This window comes from Grampus griseus (genome assembly GCF_964374135.1).
Source record: "Grampus griseus genome assembly, chromosome: 10".
In the NCBI taxonomy this organism is placed as follows: Eukaryota; Metazoa; Chordata; class Mammalia; order Artiodactyla; family Delphinidae; genus Grampus; species Grampus griseus.
This window is the reverse complement of record NC_139004.1, coordinates 69451406-69469118: the sequence shown is the minus strand read 5'-3', so window position 1 is coordinate 69469118 and position 17713 is coordinate 69451406. Positions and strand designations below refer to the sequence as shown.

The following is a 17713-nucleotide window of genomic DNA, read 5'->3' as shown; positions in this document are numbered from 1 at the left end:
ACTGTGTGAAAGAGACAAGCTTTCCTAGAAAAATATGGATGCTAATATAAACAACCTTTTGGTGACCTCTGCATTAAGAAAAAGATGCTTTGAGAAAAGTAAAAAGTTGGAAGACTTAAAATGCCACACATCTCTACATTCTGTAATTCTATGGTAGATTATGTTTTTTTTTTTGTTTTTTTTTTTGCGGTAGACGGGCCTCTCATTGCTGTGACCTCTCTTGCCGCGGAGCACAGGCTCCCTACGCGCAGGCTCAGCGGCCATAGATCACGGGCCCAGCCGCCCCGCGGCACGCAGGATCTTCCCAGACCGGGGCACGAACCCATGACCCTGCATCGGCAGGCGGACCCCCAACCACTGCGCCACCACGGAAGCCCTAGATTCTGGTTTTTATTTAAGTAAACCAGTGCAATAATTCATTTATAAAAAGACTAATTACTTCAACATATGAATTATTTTTGTTTTGAACATGGAAAGTTATGTAATAACCATAAAACTCTGAATTCTGACAGTGACTTCTAATAGGTAACTTTGAGCAAAAGACATCAGCTCTGCAAGTGATGTATTTTGTTGTTGATGTTAAAAGTCACCTGTACAAGACTCAGATAGGACATGAATCTAGTTCTGAGAGGGAGGGTCCTATGCAAATACCAAGTTTACAAGTGGTTCCACATAAAGTAGGTCATCTGGTCAGCAAAGACAGGTTCAGCTTGTTATTCTCTATTTTTGTTATCTTAGAAATAAGGACTTGTGTGTGTAATAGAAGGTTTTTCACCTAAGAAGTTATTGAGTGAATTAGTGAGGACTCTTAGGTTTGGCATTCATTAATTAAACTTAGAAAGTTATAGAGCTAAACAATTCTACCTACTCTGCAGAGCATGGACTATTCAAGACTGGATATTTGGCTGGGAGATGCTTTATCATTGATTATCTGAATGGTTATAGTTTTATAAGTGGTCTTTTTTTTTTTTTTTTGCGGTACGCGGGCCTCTCACTGTTGTGGCCTCTCCTGTTGCGGAGCACAGGCTCCGGACGCGCAGGCTCAGCGGCCATGGCTCACAGGCCCAGCCGCTCCGCGGCATGTGGGATCTTCCCGGACCGGGGCACGAACCCGTGTCCCCTGCATTGGCAGGCGGACTCTCAACCACTGCGCCACCAGGGAAGCCTTGTAAGTGTTCTTGATTTTTAGGTGTGAAATTGACTTAGCTTTATAGTTATAAATTCAGTTTCTGTTCTTTAATGCCACAGTAGTTAGTAAATTTGTAACAATTTTATAAGCATAAAAACTTTTAATTACTAGACTAAGGTGTATGTATTCAGTTGTGAATCCTCCCTTACTTTTGCTAACGCAGGTATACATATGGTTGACCCTTGAACAACACAAGTTTGAACTGGGCAGATTCACTTATATGTAGATTTTTTCAATAAATACATACTACCGGTCTGCAGTTGGTTGAATCCACGGATGCAGAACCACAGAGACAGATAGTGGACTGTAAAGTTATACATGAATTTTCGACTGCACAGGGGTCAGCACCCCTACCCCCTGGGTTGTTCAAGGTTCAGCTGTAATCCTCCCTACAAGTAGCCTGTACGGTAAACTTCAGAATCATCACAGATGCTTTCCTCCTGTAATTGGAGCAGTAGGAAGGCTTTAAGGTCTCCTGCTTCGTGGCTGGGCTATGGGGAGGAGCAGCTGTAGTGGCAGGCGTGCACCCTTCTCCCCGTCGACACACGTTGTTTGGCATGGAGAAGCTCTGCAGAAAGCCGTAGCGTCCTTCATGAGGCGGTATGTGGGGCAGACACTGAGCCCAGTGTCGTCGTCTTTGGTATCCTCTCTGAAATAGACTACCACGTATTTGTGCAGATGAGTCTGGCTTCTCAGATCGCTGCGGAAGAGGTTCAAGGCGATGGGGAACAGGTCTTGGGAGTTCTGACAGGGGCTGCCCCCCCTCTTGCCACAGGTACCATCACACATGGTGTTATCATTGGAAAGAAGGAAAATGACCTTATCCGTGGCGCTCTTCTGAGTGGTAAGCCACTGCACGGGACCCGTCTCGGCTATTTTCTTTTTCTGCCATTTTTCAAGGATGACTTCACTTCTGCAGTGGTTTTAAATAAATTCAGTGAAGTAGCAAACTGTGTGATGGAAACATATTTCAGATGGGTAAACCACAAGAACCTTAATGGGGGGCAGTAGTGTGGTAGTAGAGAAGGAAGTCTTCTTGATCCTTTCTGTGGGGGAGAAAAGCATTTGTCATCTGTGGACAGCAAATAACAGGCTTTTACTCTAGTCTAAACTATCGCTGATAAATGATCCCTTGCTAGGGCACATCAGCTAAGCACCAGGGATGTTATTACTGCCAGAGAGGAAAATACCCCTGATGTTCCTTTTGTACACATCACCTGAAACACACCAGTGCTTAAACCTTAAAGATGCTTAAAAGATGTTTTTCTAAGTCCCTGTCACTGAATTAGTCCTCTTGATTAAGCCCGTAGCTTTTCAAATAAATTCATAGAAACTGTTCAGGTTTAAGGTACTCTGTTTCAGGTGGGTGGTTGTAAATTTAGTATTTTTAGTGCCATATGTGAACAAGGACAGCTGACCTCTCTGCCCTTCACATCACGTTTTAAGTTGGGTCAACTCAGTAGTTCCATCTTCTACCTACAGGTGGTAGAGTTTCTTTACAGTTCCGTAAGGTTAAGTGGTGCCCCCATTTCAGCTGGAACTCAACTGGAATTCTGTCCTATACGTGTTAAGGAATGGAAACTAGGTATGAAACTAACGAATACAAGTCAAACAATAGCCATTAATATAAGTATTCTTAAGGTCAAAGTTTGACGTGGCTAGCTTACCTAAGAAAGAAAATGGAATTAATCTTGTTCTGTATAAAACATCACAGACAACTCAAAGACTACATATATATTTCCTTGTCTACGTGTGGAGGGGAGAAGAAGCAGAGGTTTTCAGTGGGCCTCCCTCTAGCTGTGTATCTATATAAATATTCTGATTTCTTATTCAAGTCTTCAGTGTTGTAGAGTTGGCAAGATCCTTAGAGTATATGAATCCAAATGAGTGTTGGTCTTATGCTTTGGAAGAATTACTTTTCAAAAGTAGGAACTAGCGTAGAGTACCTATCACAGGTAAAATGTAATTTGTTATCAGCTATATTTGGCCCATTACACTCGTTGTAGATGCCTCGATGGTAAAAAGAAAACAGGGGATAGCAGATCTGGAGTCCCAATCCCTGCTTTACCTTAGCGGGTGTGGTCCAGTCATTATATTAGTCTTTAGGAGAGCTATGAGGCATTAAATAAATGTCTGACTCTTGTGTAATGCCAAAATGTGATTGCCTTTGGAGGAATCTCCTTTAAAAAAAAAAAAATCAGTGTTATTTCCTCATCTGCGTTTCTTTAAAGAACTGAATTAGAACCCTTACCATGCCTCCAGGTCAGATAGATCCCAACCGCCAGCACCCACGTGGCCACCAGCAGAGCCGAGAGGAGGAGAGGCAGCCATCCACCCAGCACACTTCTGCCTGGAGAAAACCAAGCTTATTCATCTTTAGCAGAACAGAACCAAATTTATCTCTTATTTGGAAACTAAAACTTTTACTCAGTGCTTTGTGGAAGTTTTGGTCCCTTTAAAGCCAAGGGTCAGTAGATCTCCCCGGGGTCTGCAGATCAGTGTGTTTTTCCATTAGAGTGTCCAGGTGTTTCATTAGATTCTCAAAAGGGAGAGGGGGCCCAGGAGGTAGGAACAGTCCTCTAAAATCATTTTGGCCTCTTACTCCACATTTTCACTGTGATAACCAGGGTTTACGTTTTTTTTTTTTCTTTGCTGAATTAATGTTATTCTGGGTGCAATTACTTAATACATAATATGGATAGATGGCATTTTTAAAGGCTGTTTTGTCAGACTGACAGATGTGGGAGGTCATGCCACCTGGTTACGGGAATGTTGAGGATCAGTTAAGCTCCAGCGTGTGAAAGTGCTCAGGAATCCATACGCACTGCGCCTACACAGCAGTCAGGATTGTTAGGAGGTGGGTTTCTAAGACCAGCACCTTTTAACTTTTTTTTTTTTAATTAATTTATTTATTTTTGGCTGCGTTTGGTCTTCGTTGCTGCGCGCGGACTTTCTCTAGTTGCGGTGAGCGGGGCTACTCTTCGTTGTGGTGCGTGGGCTTCTCATTGCGGTGGCTTCTCTTGTTGCGGAGCATGGGCTCTAGGCATGTGGGCTTAGTAGTTGTGGCCTGAAGGCTGTAGAGCACAGGCTCAGTAGCTGTGGCACACGGGCTTAGTTGCTCCATAGCATGTGGGATCTTCCCGGACCAGGGCTCGAACCCATGTCTCATGCACTGGCAGGCGGATTCTTAACCACTGAGCCACCAGGGAAGTTAAAACTTTTGACCCCACCCCTGGGCTAGTGCTGGAAGCATTTTGTCAACCTGCAGTGAAGGTACTAACATTGCTAAATCCGGAGAGACATTCTCCAGAACCAGCTGCTCTCAGGCACCAATGACGTGTGTCTCTTGGTGCCACTATTCCTAATTTGTTATCCAAATGTCTGTGTGGCCACAATGAATCACAGTATCAGCCAGGCCTGGGCCACTGAGATGGATAAGAAAGTCAAAAAGCAGTGAAATGCATGTTCCCTCATATACTCAGTCCCTTTACAGCCCTGATGTTTTTCAGCAGATCCTTGAGGCACTCTGAATATCAATTTTGCACCGTTGATTTTGTTTCCCTTCTTGTGTATATCCTGCTTCGTCATGGATCTTGATCTCATAAATGAAGCACAGGTATGGAAATACGGAGTCAGCTAAGGAGAAATGAGGGGCTCAGCCTTATTTCTACTTTCACCAGAACTTCTCTTCCCTTTTTTTCTGGCTTCAGCCCCTCTCTAGCATTGTAATAGGACATTTTTTTTCCTTGGTCATATGTCTGTCACAAAGCCCTAAAATCCAGACTAGTGACTCAAGACCAAACACCTTCTAAGACTCCTGAGCTGTGAACCTAAACTTTGTACATGTTGCTAAGATGTTAATTTCCTTATCTAAAAGGGTTAGGTCACATCCTAATACATATACTAATATGTCCTCCAGAAAACAGAGCTGTGGGACTCCTCTTGACCTAAGCCAGCGCTTTACGACATGTAAGTCCCTTGGGACTAGTAGAGTCTGGTTCCCTGGAAAAGGGGTGCAGTCCTAACGTGCTGATGGGTATCTACTCTGCCGGGCGTGTCTGAGCTCTGCCTGTATGTCCCAGGAATGAAGAACAAAAAGGCCCTTATGTCTTGGGTGTAGCTGTGTCCTACCGGGACCCTCCATGGCCCCACAGCATACACTCAGAGTGGAAAGAGCTGTGAGAGCACCTGCTAGCCCAACTTCCTGTTCTCCAGCGCAGTAAACTCAGTCCCCGAGGGGACAGAGTTGCCCTTCAAAGTTCATATGCTGATTGGGAACCCAAGCCTGCTGATTTCAAGTCCTTTGTTACTTCATTTTGCAGTGAAAATGGAGGCTTGGGATAATAAAATGGCTCAGAGTTCCTCTGTGTTTCTGTGACAGAAAATAGGAATAAAAGCACCTTGGAAAGTCAACAGCCACTCACAAAAGCAGAAGGGACCGTGACGATAAGGTCAGCTTCCTGACCTCACAGCTGTGAAGATGGAAGCCAGGATTCCCCATCAATGTCACATAATGGTGAGACTGCTGGCAGAAGCGAGCTGGGGAGAGAACTCATCTGCTCCAACTAGAAAGACTCCTCAAAGGCAACGAGTTGCAGTGCAATGGGTCTTCAGTGCCCTTCCTCTCTCCTCCCCTCCCCAGAGCATCTCGTTCAGCTTTACCTGGACCACACCACCTTCACTTTCCCCAGTCCCTTGAACCACCACGGAAGTTCGAGTTAGTTCCTTCTGGTGCAGGTGAGTGAGACAAAAATCAAGAATTAGGAGCCAGGGACCTCCCTGGTGGCACAGTGGTTAAGAATCCACCTGCCAATGCAGGGGACACGGGTTTGAGCCCTGGTCCGGGAAGATCCCACATGCTGCGGAGCAACTAAGCCCGTGTGCCACAACTACTGAGCCTGTGCTCTAGAGCCCGCAAGCCACAACTACTGAAGCCCTCGTGCCTAGAGCCCGTGCTCTGCAACAAGAGAAGCCACTGCAATGAGAAGCCCGCGCACCACAACAAAGAGTAGCCCCGCTCGCCGCAACTAGAGAAGGCCTGCAGGCAGCAACGAAGACCCCAATGCAGCCAAAAATAAATCCATTAAAAGAAAAAAGGTATTAGGAGCCATACAAATGATTAGATCAAAGACTGCCAGTGAAGACACCGCTCTTCCCAAACTGACTTTGAACTCATTAGACTAAGCGTGAGTCAGGATTCACTCCATACTTCTGAGACCTCTACCTTTGGTTGGTTTTAGAGTCACAGGGATGTTTCCAGGGATGCTCCCAGGGACTTGTTTTTCTTTGTCTGAATTAATCAAAATAGCCCAGCATATTTGTACAGCAGACAGTTCTGCCCGTGCTCTCTCAAAAGAGAGCCTGTCCAGGAAATCTGCATTCTTCAACAAGAGAAGGAGAGCTGGAGGTTGAGGACGGGGGTGGTGTTGAGGAAATGAAGGGGAAAAAAGTACCTCCAACACATAAGAAGTCCCAATTACAGTGGTATTTTGTATGAGAGCCATATATCTGTTTCCAAGGGGACTGGTTGTAAAGTTCACTTCTACCGTGGTCTCATTCTTCTTACAAGCAGTGATGTTTGGATCCCACAGACTTCCTGTAAGTTGAGAGAGAATCACAAGGCTGGAGTTGCAAACTCAGCCCTCATTTAAGTCCCCATAAGGGCTTGACAAAAACAAATGTACATTCTGAGGCACACGTCCAAGAGATACTTATTCAACTACACAGTGTGCCTTTTATTTATCATCTCAAAGTAACCTGCTGCCCAAGAAAGTTCAGTGACCCCACGTCACTGCTTTGCTGAAAACAGCTTCCCTGGGCTGAGGGTGGTGAGAGGCACAGGCTGGGTTCTACTACTACATTCTATTCTCAACATCCATTTTGAGTGAAGGGCTGGGGTCAGGGTTTCCTCCTTTCCGGGATGTGGGGCAGGAGCCACAGGTTAGGAGACATGTCTAAGTTTATAGAGTGAGGGAATTCAGCTAGAACTAGAACACTCTGGGTTCCAGGAGCTCCATCCATCAGACTGCTCTGCCCCAGCTTTACTGGATGTCAGGAAATAAGGAAATATCTCATGGCTTAGAAGATACCCGGACAGGTCTACTCTGTGAGAAAAAGCTGGTGGTTTCATTCATGTGGCTTGCAAATCAGCACTCGGTTAATTTCCAGGAACATGATATAGAATACCGTGTATTACTTTCCCCACCCAGGAGGCCATTTCAAGCCCCAGCTCGGAACTGTCTTTAGGAGTTGGGTTCTAGGACTGATTCGAGGCCCTCAGACCGCCTCACATCCCAGTGACCTCCAACACTCCAGATCTCTCCTGGTGGGGGGCAAGAGAGGAGGCACAATGCTCCAAGTCTGCCTTCCAGCGAGGAGACGCGTGCACTCAGTCTGTTGGGGTTCATAAGGATGCCTGTGGGGTGGGGGTGCCTAAGCAGCAGGGACTGATCCCCCAAAACCACTAGCCTCATTAGCACCCTAAGACTGTTACCCAGAAATGCACAGAAATCCTTGTAAACCCCTTGGAAGTTGGCCAGTTGGGACTGATTATCCTGAAGGGGCTTATTTAAAAATGCAAAAGATGGGGGCAGGTTCTAACAGTCTGGCCTGTAGGATGTAGACCCCTGTGAGGTCACAGGTTGACAGACTGCTTCTAGGTCACTACTTTAGCTAACGCTCCCACCTTGAATGTTTGCACGTCCAAGCAGAAGGTGTGCAGGGTCCCCGTGACCACAGTTCAGTGGTACTGGTGTCTGAGCAGGTGGGGGACTTACAGATTCCCATCCAGGCAGGAAGGGCCTTTGGTTTGGGCTAGAATGTTACTTTAACCAAGGTAGCAGGGTGTTTTTTTTCTGTGACTTGCTCACCATATAAACCTACTAAGAGTCTGTCCATCCCTGGGTCCAGTGGGCACGGCGCTGGCCAGGATCAGCCTTTACAGTCTGAGCAATTCGGATACATAACAGCCCCACTCTAGGCCTCAGTTCCTTCATCTTAAAAAGCTTGAGCTGCGCTGACTCACGGTATGAATTTCTTCTAATAACAAAAGCAAATGCTGTATTTACTTACCTGCCTCGATGCACTTTTTTTTTGTATTTCATTATGTGGTCCAGGCAGCCTGGAAATTTGAATGAAAGTTTTTACATTTTAGAAGAAGGTATCTCTGCTCCACCCCCTTGCCAACAAGTGTGCATACACATATGCTTACCACACCTGTAATGAATTGTCAGACATTTCAGATATGAGGTCAGATAGCAGATTTAAATGAGATGCTAACATCATACTTTTAAACAGAAGATTATCTATTCAGGAAGTGATAACCAGAGTCTAATTAAATACAGCCTTTATCAAAACTATCTGTGATCCCCAAGAGAAGACTTAGAAACCAACCATTATTCAAAAATGAGGTTTGGTAATATGTGTAGATACTGCCCCTTCCAGGAGGTGGAGCTTAATCCCACCCTGTACCCCCACCCCAGGATGGGGTAGACTTAGTGATTTGTTTCCAAAAACTAAAATTTGGGAAAGGGAAAAATACTAGATTACACAGAGAAGCCTGGCAGACACCACTTAACCAGTGACAAAGGTGAGCATCACCTGTGACGTCCTGTGCATGTCACCCACCCCTGATAGAGTGTCATGAGAAGAGTGCTTCACCTCTGCGGAATTCTCACCAAACACACCTATATCCCCAGTCTAATCGTGAGACAAACACCAGACAAACCCAGATTGGGTTTGCAGGATGTATGGCCATCACTCCTCAAGACTGTCATGATCGTGAAACATAGGGAAAGACTAAGAAACTGTCACAGATCAGATGAGACGAAGGAGACATGGGGGACCAAATGCCACTGAGACAGAAAGAGGACATTAATGGAAAATCAGGTGAAATCCAATAAAGTCTGGAGTTTAGTTCATAGAAATGTACCAGTGTTGGACTCGCAGTTTGACAAATAGACCACGGTAATGTAGGATGTTAACGATAAGGGAAACTGGGTGACAAGTATATGGAAACTCTTTGTACTACCTTTGCAACTTTTCTATAAATCTAAAATTATTCCAAAATATAATTTAAAAAATGAGATTTAGTCTCATCAAGAAAGCTGGGCACTACTGTGTAGTAAATGATGTGATGCCAAGAATACACTGGACCACGACCAAGGAACAATGACAGATTGGAAATTGCCCCATTTGGCTTCGATGCTACACCTGGGACAGGGACATGCATGGGATACAGAACAGGTGACCCAGCCGAGTGGGGGTGACGTGGGAGCTGCTGGGGCCGGGCACCATGCTGGACCCTCCTCACCCATGATCCCGTCTCATCCTCACCCCAACCCCGTGTGTGATACTGAAGGTGTGACACCAGAAAGCTGATTGTGTGTCACAGAGCAAGGGAAAGAACCCAGCACTCGGTGCCACCTGCCTCTTCACCGCAGCTCAGGGGAGAAACCTACTGGAGTCTGTACATCCTCAGAGACCAGCCGCACGCTGTCAGACTACACAGCCTGCCAGGCAACTGAGGCTGGAACAAGCGTTTTGCATCAACAACGAAGAATGGCTAAAGTGCACCAGTCCAGAAGGACCAGAGTTTGACTGTCAGCTTCACTTCTGCATGTGTAACCAGGGCAAGTTACTTAAGTTCTCAGTTTCTTTATCTGTAAAACGGGGCTGTCCCAGCCTTGGGGTTGTTGACGGCTTAAGTGAGATGATGCGTGTCAAGTGCTCAATCAGTGCCTGACACACAGGAATGGGCTTTCCCCTCCATTTCACCTGACTTAATCCTCTCCTTGTGAGTGAGGTGCAGTTACTGTCATGTCGATATTACACACGAGGAAGCCGAGACTCAGCAAGGCCAAACGCCTTGTCCAGGGTACCTGGCTTCTCTGTACCAAACCACATACCAAAACAGGTGTCCCAGCAAGACAGTAAGAGAAGAGTGAGGAAATGTACCTGGTGAGGTGAAGTTCACAGCCAGGGAGGGGCCGGCTTCATTCATATTTGCATTGGGGATGTTATGGGCCCCAATGAAATAGACTCTGTTCAGCTCTACAGGAAAGCCAATGTAGGAAGACGTCCACTGCAAGGCAAAGCGGGAAGCCCTGAATTTCCAAGTTCTTCTCATTTATAATTTCATTCCTTAACCTACTGCTGAAACTCATGTCTCTAGTCAACGTCTGCTAAGGAAATGGACCCCACACGGTTTGCCAGTGTAACTCACAGACTCAGAGAAGTGTAAAATTCTAGAGCCAGGATGTAATTTAAGTTCAGCTTCCCTCACTTTGGTGATGGGGAAACTGAGGCCCAGGGATGCTGACTTGCCCAAAGCACACAGCAGAGAAATGGCCCCAAATGGGATTTGAACCCAGGCATTCTGCTTCAGGCTCCAGGTTGTAGCTCTCAGCAGCCTGTTAGCACAACATCCACACTCCCAACAAAGGACCTGGATTAGTGGCAATTAGCCAAGTGTCTCCAAGTGCTTACTTTGACCTAGAAGATTCCCTCAGTCCTTCAAGGCACAGGGGACGAAAAGAAATTGAGTGCCATGTTGAATACGGTCAAACCACAAGCTTTCATTTGCCAATTAGGCAAAACACCATCTTTTTCCTTAAATGCATACACAAGGGATGAATGCTGAGCTGGTTCCACTTCACAGTTTGAGGGAGACTACATGGCCCCATGGTAGGCTATGATGGGCCATAGATTAACTGCTAGTACACGTGACCCTCAAGCCTGGCCATCACCTCCCTTAAAGACCAGAGGTGGGTTTTTTACCCCTCTCTGCACCTCAGCCGTCTCTGCTACAAGCAGGGGATAACTCTAGACCACCATGAAGGTCCCTTCACACTCTAATGTTTAACTGCAGGCTTTCAGGACAGTCTAGAATATTTATTGAGTTTTCCCAGGTTAAGGACTGGCTATGCCAAGAAGATAAGTAGAAGAGTGCAGTCCATGGTGCCTTTCCCAGGTGCTTTAAAAAATTCTTCTTCTAATATAAAAGGACTCACCTGAGATATTTAAAAAATCATAGCGCAACTGTGATTTCATCATGTTATCTTTTAAAAAGAACTTTTAGGGCTTCCCTGGTGGCGCAGTGGTTAAGAATCCGCCTGCTAATGCAGGGGACAGGGGTTCGAGCCCTGGTCCAGGAAGATCCCACATGCTGCGGAGCAGCTAAGACCGCGTGCCACAACTACTGAGCCTGTGCTCTAGAGCCCGTGAGCCACAACTACTGAGCCCGCGTGCCACAACTACTGAAGCCCATGCTCTGCAATGAAGAGTAGCCCCTGGTCTCTGCAACCAGAGAAAAGCCCGCACTAGCAACGAAGACCCAATGCAGCCAAAAATAAAATCAATAAAACATATAAAATTTATTTTAAAAAAATAATAAAGAGAACTTAAAAAAATAAATAATATCATCAGTGTCTAAGAAAGGCCAGTATTAAATCCTTTGGAGTTAACTGCTCATGTCTTTTTATAAGAAAAAATAATTAGCACTTTGGTTTTGTAATAAAATACTGGACCTAAAAGGCAGCTGCAAGTTCCAGTGACATGACACAGCGTGGTTAAGTCCACCAGCTCTGGAATCTGATCCTTCACGGCCTCAACATTTCTAAACACCTTGTATGACTGACAGAAGGCAAGACTTTTGATAGTTTGAGTAACCTGAGTTGGGTGAAATTCTCAGTCGCTCATCTTTGTCTTTTTAAAGCTGAACTCCAAGGGATATCATCAGGCAGCTTTTTAAACAAATGAGCCACCATACTGGGAGCTACATTCTTGTCAAAGGGCTGGTGAGACAAATTTTAGGAAGAAGCAAAGCAACGGCTCTAAACTTTACAGAGTTCAAGCTGTTGGCCTAACAGCAGCTACTGCAAAGGCAATGAATTCTTCCTCTAGTGGAAAAGGCCAGGGAGTGAGGGGATGGGCTCCGAACTGAGACAGAGGACAAGGAGAGTAGCTGAAGACATAAGGGCAGGGAATGGGGTTTGTCTTTCCATCACCAAGTAACACCATGCTTTTATGCTATGTGCTGTGCTAAAGGGGCAGCAATATAGCTTCAAATGCTATTTCGCAGATGAGCTTTTCTTTAATGATCCAGAAGATTCTCTCAGTCCTTCAAGGCACAGGGGATTAAAAGAAACCTGCAATAGAGTTCAGGAGCTTAGCTCTGAGGACAAGGGCCCCAGTACAGCGAAATTAACAGGGCAAAAAAGGCGAGTGGAATGGAGAAGCAGCTCTTGTGCCCCCAAAGAGGACAGACCTCAAGACCCCAGGCAATAACAATAGTGAACACCTACTATGTTCCAGGCTCTTTGCTGCTGCCTTGCAGGCCCTATCGCTGTCCTTCACTAGATCCTGGTAAGTTAGGTATGACCCTTCCTTACACAGATGAGGACAAGAGGCTCCGTGAGCATAAATGGCTAAATCAAGAGCACATGGTGGCATGCGAACCCAGGTTTGTCTGATTCCCTTGCTTCTGACTCAAGCAGCCTGACGCCCGGTGTCCCAGAGCATGCACACGCGTCCCCTACAGACGGCCCTCCGCGAACGCCTTGGAGAAGCATGAGCTGACGGGTGGGACGAATTTGGGTCCGGGCTCGAGGGAGGGGAAAGCGGGAGGGGGCGCGGATGTGGGCTTACCGGCTCCGGAGGCATGGCACCGCAGCACAGCTCGGCCAGGCTCAGCAGTACTAGCGACATCGCGGGGCCACCGACCCCACCGCTCGTAGTCCCTGCCAGCCTTCGGCCAAGCTCTTATCCCGGCGGCCGGGGCCACACCTCCGGGCTCCGCCTACCCCAGCACCGCCCAGGTAGGGGCGGCCCCCTGGCGCCCTTCCTGGGTAGGGAAAGAAGTGCCCCGGCCTGCAGGGGCCGCGAGGGATGCCTGGGTCCGAGCGGCTCTCCAGCAGCCGCGCACGCGCCGGCTCAGCGCACCCGTGCGAGCAGTGAGCCAGGTGCACGAGTGCACGCACGCCCCGCTCGCCCGAGCCCGGCGGGCCCGCCTGGCGTCCGGTTCCCTCCCGGAGCAGGTCGGTCCGAGAGGCCCGCGGTGCCCCTCCTGGCCGCCCGGAGCGCGCGGAGCGCAGGCGCCGCCAGTTAAAGTGTAGCGGGGCCGGGCCGCCGCCGACCGTCCCTGCACTCTGGCCGAGCTGCCCACGGTGAGTAGCGGGGACGCGCTAGACCCCGGGTCCACCCGCCCCGAACGGCCCCGGCCGCAGCCCGGAGGCCCCAGCGGCCTCGGGCCGAGAGGTCGGGTGGGTCCGGAGGACCCCGGCCGGACGCCGAGGCTGGGGCTCCACCTGACGCTACGGCTGAGCCCCCGGAAACTAAAACAGTGGGACGGGGAGAGCAAAGCCTCACTGAGTTCTTCGCGGGAGTTAGTTCCTCGCAGGAACTAAGTTATATGTAATTCGTGTAACAGAAACCCTCCCTTTCCCCGGGTGTTCTGGTCAACGTATGTTTTCACAAAATGAGGCCTGACACTAACACTTCGGTCTCCGGAGGCGGAAGCCTTCACCCTTTGGGTTTGGAGGCGGGTTTTTGAGTTTCCCTGAGCTCAGGATTTATGAGCAGCGTTAAATGCAAATTTTGGGCCCGCCTTTCAGAGAGCCAGCCCAGCCCCCCAGGTCCAGCAGGGTCCGGAATCTGCATTTAACTTGACATTGCTGGTAATTCTGCGCAGGTGGACCAGGACCATCCTTTGAGGCACAGTGGTTTGGGGGAAGGTTAATAAAAATCAGCTGGGCCAACAGCAGATCAGAGTGCTTGGAACTTTGCTGCTTCAGCTGCCTGGGTTTGCAAAGGACAAGGTGGGGGTGACCAACTCAAGGTCCCTTAAACTTGTAGGCCAAGTTAGCTTCATTCTTTACATGAGACCAAGGCCTAAGGAGGAATGAAATTGTCAGCTGGTGCGAGGTTGACTTAGTCAAGCAGCTCTTTTGCTGAGGTCCTGTGCACCAGGCCTGGCCCACCTGCCTGAGTAAGATTTGGGCCAGCATGGAGTGGGCCCAGCTAGAGCTGGGGGCTGTGGCATGCACACATGTAGGTTTCAGGTGACGCTTCCAGAGGATTGGTGTGGTTTCTAACCAAGGAGAGTGGCTCAGGTGAGGCTGTTGCCTCACCCATGCCTGGGGCTGGGCCACCCTGGGCCCCTCGCTCAACCTCTCTGAGTTGCTTTGAGCCCTGGGGTCCCAGAGATCATTTGCAGCTCTAATAGTTGTCTTTCTTCTGAGCAAACACGTGCAGGGTGCCAGCCCTGGGGTGCAAAGTTGCCTTTGGACTGAGGATGAGGGCGGTGAGAGCATGTTCCAGGGCACATGTGCCCAGCCTGCTGTGGAAGCGCAGATGCAGACAGCCTCATTTTCCAGCTCTTGAGATCGTGAACTTTATCCCATGGTACAGAGGAACCACGGCAGATGTTTTGGTGGTGGTCAGTTTTCAGTTTTAGAAAGCCCACCTGGGTGGCTATGCCAGGCTGTGGGAGGCCAGTCCCTCTGAGACCACCGAGGAGGCAGGTGCTAACCAAAATGCGTTCACTGGACAAATAGCCGAGTCCCTGTGGGCCAGGCTTCGAGCTGTGCCAGCTTTACAGCTGGCCCCAAAGCAGGCCCTGCTGCAGGAGCTTGGGCTGTTGAGTGTGAGGGCTTTGGGGACAACCAGGGATGCAGAGGTTCGTCCTCTATCTGGAGATAGAGTTTGTGAGTCAGACATTTATAGGGGTGGTAGAGAAGGGAGGAGGATAGGTCCCTGGGGAAGGAGAACTCCCTGGAGGTGAAGGCTAGGAGGGCCTGCACCAGGAAAAGCCGAGAGTGAGGGGGCAGCCGAGGTGTCAGATGAGGCAGAGGGGCCAGGGGTGGCCTGGCCTGAGGTGGGCCCCTGGCTTAGGTCCTTGGCAAGAAGGGGTGAGACAGGCAGGGGAGGAGGAGTTTGGAGGTGGGAGTGGGGTGGTTTTCTTTCAAGAAAGGGCAAGGTTAAGATCGTTTCTCCAGGGGAAGAAGCTGGTGGGCAAAGGAGAGAGGAAATGTGAGGCCAGCATGGTGCCGATGTGGCTGGGCTTCGGGTAGGAGGAGGGAACCTGGGCAGCAGGTGCTGGCTGTTGACTTGGGACACAGGCTGAGGGATCCCCCAGTGCCCTGGGTCCAGGGCTGCGTGTGTGTGGGCACAGAGGTGACACTGCCCTGGCCCTGGTTCTCTGATGCCCACGGCAGGACTGCAGAGTGGGCAGTCCCAAGGAGAGCCCTTCAGCCACAGCCTGTGTTCTCTGTGGGCCAGCGAGGTGTGCCTGCCTGTCTTTTCGGGGGGAAGGGGTCTGCTCTGGCTTGGAAGTTCCTTCCAAAAAGTGTCCCTCCACAAGAGGGCCTTGTTGGTTAAGCATGCAGCCTCCGAGGTGGCCTGCTGGAAGGAACACCATTTGTTTGAATGCCTAAGTCCAATAGTGTCGTGGCTTTAAACAGGAGGCAGGGCCATTGCGGGTCAGGAGGTCTCAGCTTCCTCTCTCTCTGTAACCTGTGGAAGTCACTGCCCTTCTCAGAGCCCCAGTTTCCTTTACTGTAAAGTGGGCGGATGAGACTGTGTAATGGCAATGAGGTGACTCAAGTCTGTGAGGGAAGTGCAGACGCTCTGATCTTCCCCCTTTGGCCATGAATTCTGCTGGGTCTAGGTTTCTGAAAGAGCCACTGTGCAGTGTGCCTTCAAGTCTTGGTATTTAGGAGGCGCTTGTGAAATGCTTGAATGAGCGAATGAATGAGTGCATACCTTCCTCCTAGGCTGGCACCAAAGCCTGCCTGCCCAGGAGAGCTGGTTTGAGTAGAAACTCCTCCTCTTCCTCCTCTGGTGGGGTGAAGGGCACCTCTCCTGGAGTCTGGAAGACCACTTTGTCTAGTACCCATGGCTGTGACCCCAGAACCCCTGGGACAGGTTCTGTGCCGCTGCTGGGGGGTGGAGAGACCAGGGTTCCAGATCCCTGGCTGTGCTAGTTATTCCCCAGTGCCAGCCTCGGATGAGGCTCTGGTTGTCCTGGGGCCTCAGTTTCCCTATCCATAACATGAAGCTGACATCAGCCCTGGTGGCCTGGCAGGGCTGTTGGGAGACTCTGAAGAGGTGGAAAAAAGCTGAAGGACTTAAAAGTGCTGTGTAAATTTAGGGGCAGGGGAGGTGGGACAAGAAATAAACAAATGATCTCCACGGCCCAAATAGGGAAATTCCTTTGGACCCAAGTGCAGCGATGCCCACTGGCTGTCGCTTTTGTCAGACCTTTGTTTCTCTGTCCTATGCGTCAGCAAGGGAACAAGACCATTAGGTTTGTTGACATGTCCCAGGCCCAGTCTCCACCCACACAGGTGGAATTTTCCACTTCTTTTGTTTTTTCAAATATTAATCAAGGCCCCAGCCAGTCCACAGTGGACCTATTGTCTCATGAAGAGCAAGCAGTTTCTGGCAAACACTGGCCACCTCCCAGGGCCCCGGAAGCCACCCCCGAGCTGGGACGGGTGCTGTTGGGAGCACCCCGCCCTCGGTACCACCCTCCCCCCACCACCCAGTGTTCTGCTCCAGCTGGTTGAGTTTTGCAGAGTCCGTGGCCATGCCTGCTTTGAGCCAGGGACCCTGAGGCCACACTGAGAGCTTGCCCCCTGCTCACAGTGGGGCCGTGGAGCCGCAAACGGTTTCTCTGCTCCAGTGAGGAGGGCTGGCCCAGGAAGGCCCACAGACGCGGGCCACAGTGTTAAGTCCATGTTAACACTACCCCTGCCAGTTCCTAGGGCGAAACCCCTTGAGGCCACAGCCCGTGTGTACTTGCACCAATCTTCACATGCGCTGTCACACTGGCACCTGGAAGAAGGTCCAGAATGAAGAGGAGGCTGGTTCTGTTTTTCTCTCAAAGCCCCATCTGTATGTGGGTGACAGAGTCGGCCTCCCAGAGCTTGAGGGAGGATTACTGGAGATGTCAGGGGGTAGAGCCGTGGGCATGTGTAGGACTCATAGCAAAGGGGCAGCCACCTATCTCTCCATCGGTGATACTTGAAACCAGGGCCCGTGGATGCTGGTTGATGTCCTACACTAGCCTTGGTGCCTGATTGATTCTTGCACTTTCGTTCAGTGATGGAGCTGTTCGTAGTTGACACAAGGAAGCAGTGGGCGTTTTTAAGCAGCTCACCTGGCAGTCTGTAGAGCCCTCTGCCGCTAAGCCCCTCCAGAAGCTTGAAAGGGACACAGTAGCGGGCATGTGTGGGAAAGTTGGCTGACTCATATCTCGCCGCTGGTTTATAAAACAAAGTGAGCTGGCTACCTGCAGGGCTGCTCCCAGGTGTGATCTGGCGTCCCTGTCCCTGCCATGCTGTGGCTGGATGGCGCCTCGACAGGGGCTCGCTTAGCACCTCCAGGGCCTTGCTGGCCTTCGGAGGAGTGCGTCTCTGAGCCTGTGGTAGTGCCTGAGTGAACACGGATTAAAGATCAAGCAGGCCTTGCATTTCTCTAATGATTAGTGATGTTGAGCATCCTTTCACGAGGTATCACCTCACA

General features: G+C 49.4%; 2 protein-coding genes across 3 annotated transcripts in view; one reads left to right on the top strand and one right to left on the bottom strand.

Annotated features, from left to right (window-relative positions):
• Positions 1–1680: 1680 nt before the first annotated feature.
• IL17RB (interleukin 17 receptor B) lies at positions 1681–12907 on the bottom strand (the record flags this gene model as incomplete). The annotated part of the gene is given in 11 exon segments (XM_082663530.1): positions 1681–1758; positions 1763–2113; positions 2117–2235; positions 3441–3539; positions 4735–4825; positions 5852–5917; positions 6643–6785; positions 8261–8282; positions 8284–8309; positions 10145–10271; positions 12836–12907. Coding segments are annotated over 11 exon segments (1182 nt in total). The 5' UTR covers positions 12896–12907.
• A 139-nt stretch (positions 12908–13046) lies between these two features.
• The window catches only part of CHDH (choline dehydrogenase), a 61482-nt gene continuing 56815 nt past the window's right edge, over positions 13047–17713 (top strand). For both annotated transcript variants that reach the window (XM_082664300.1, XM_082664299.1), the window contains exon 1: positions 13047–13353. The gene's annotated coding sequence lies outside the window, so the exon portion shown is untranslated. The remainder of the gene's footprint in view (positions 13354–17713) is intronic.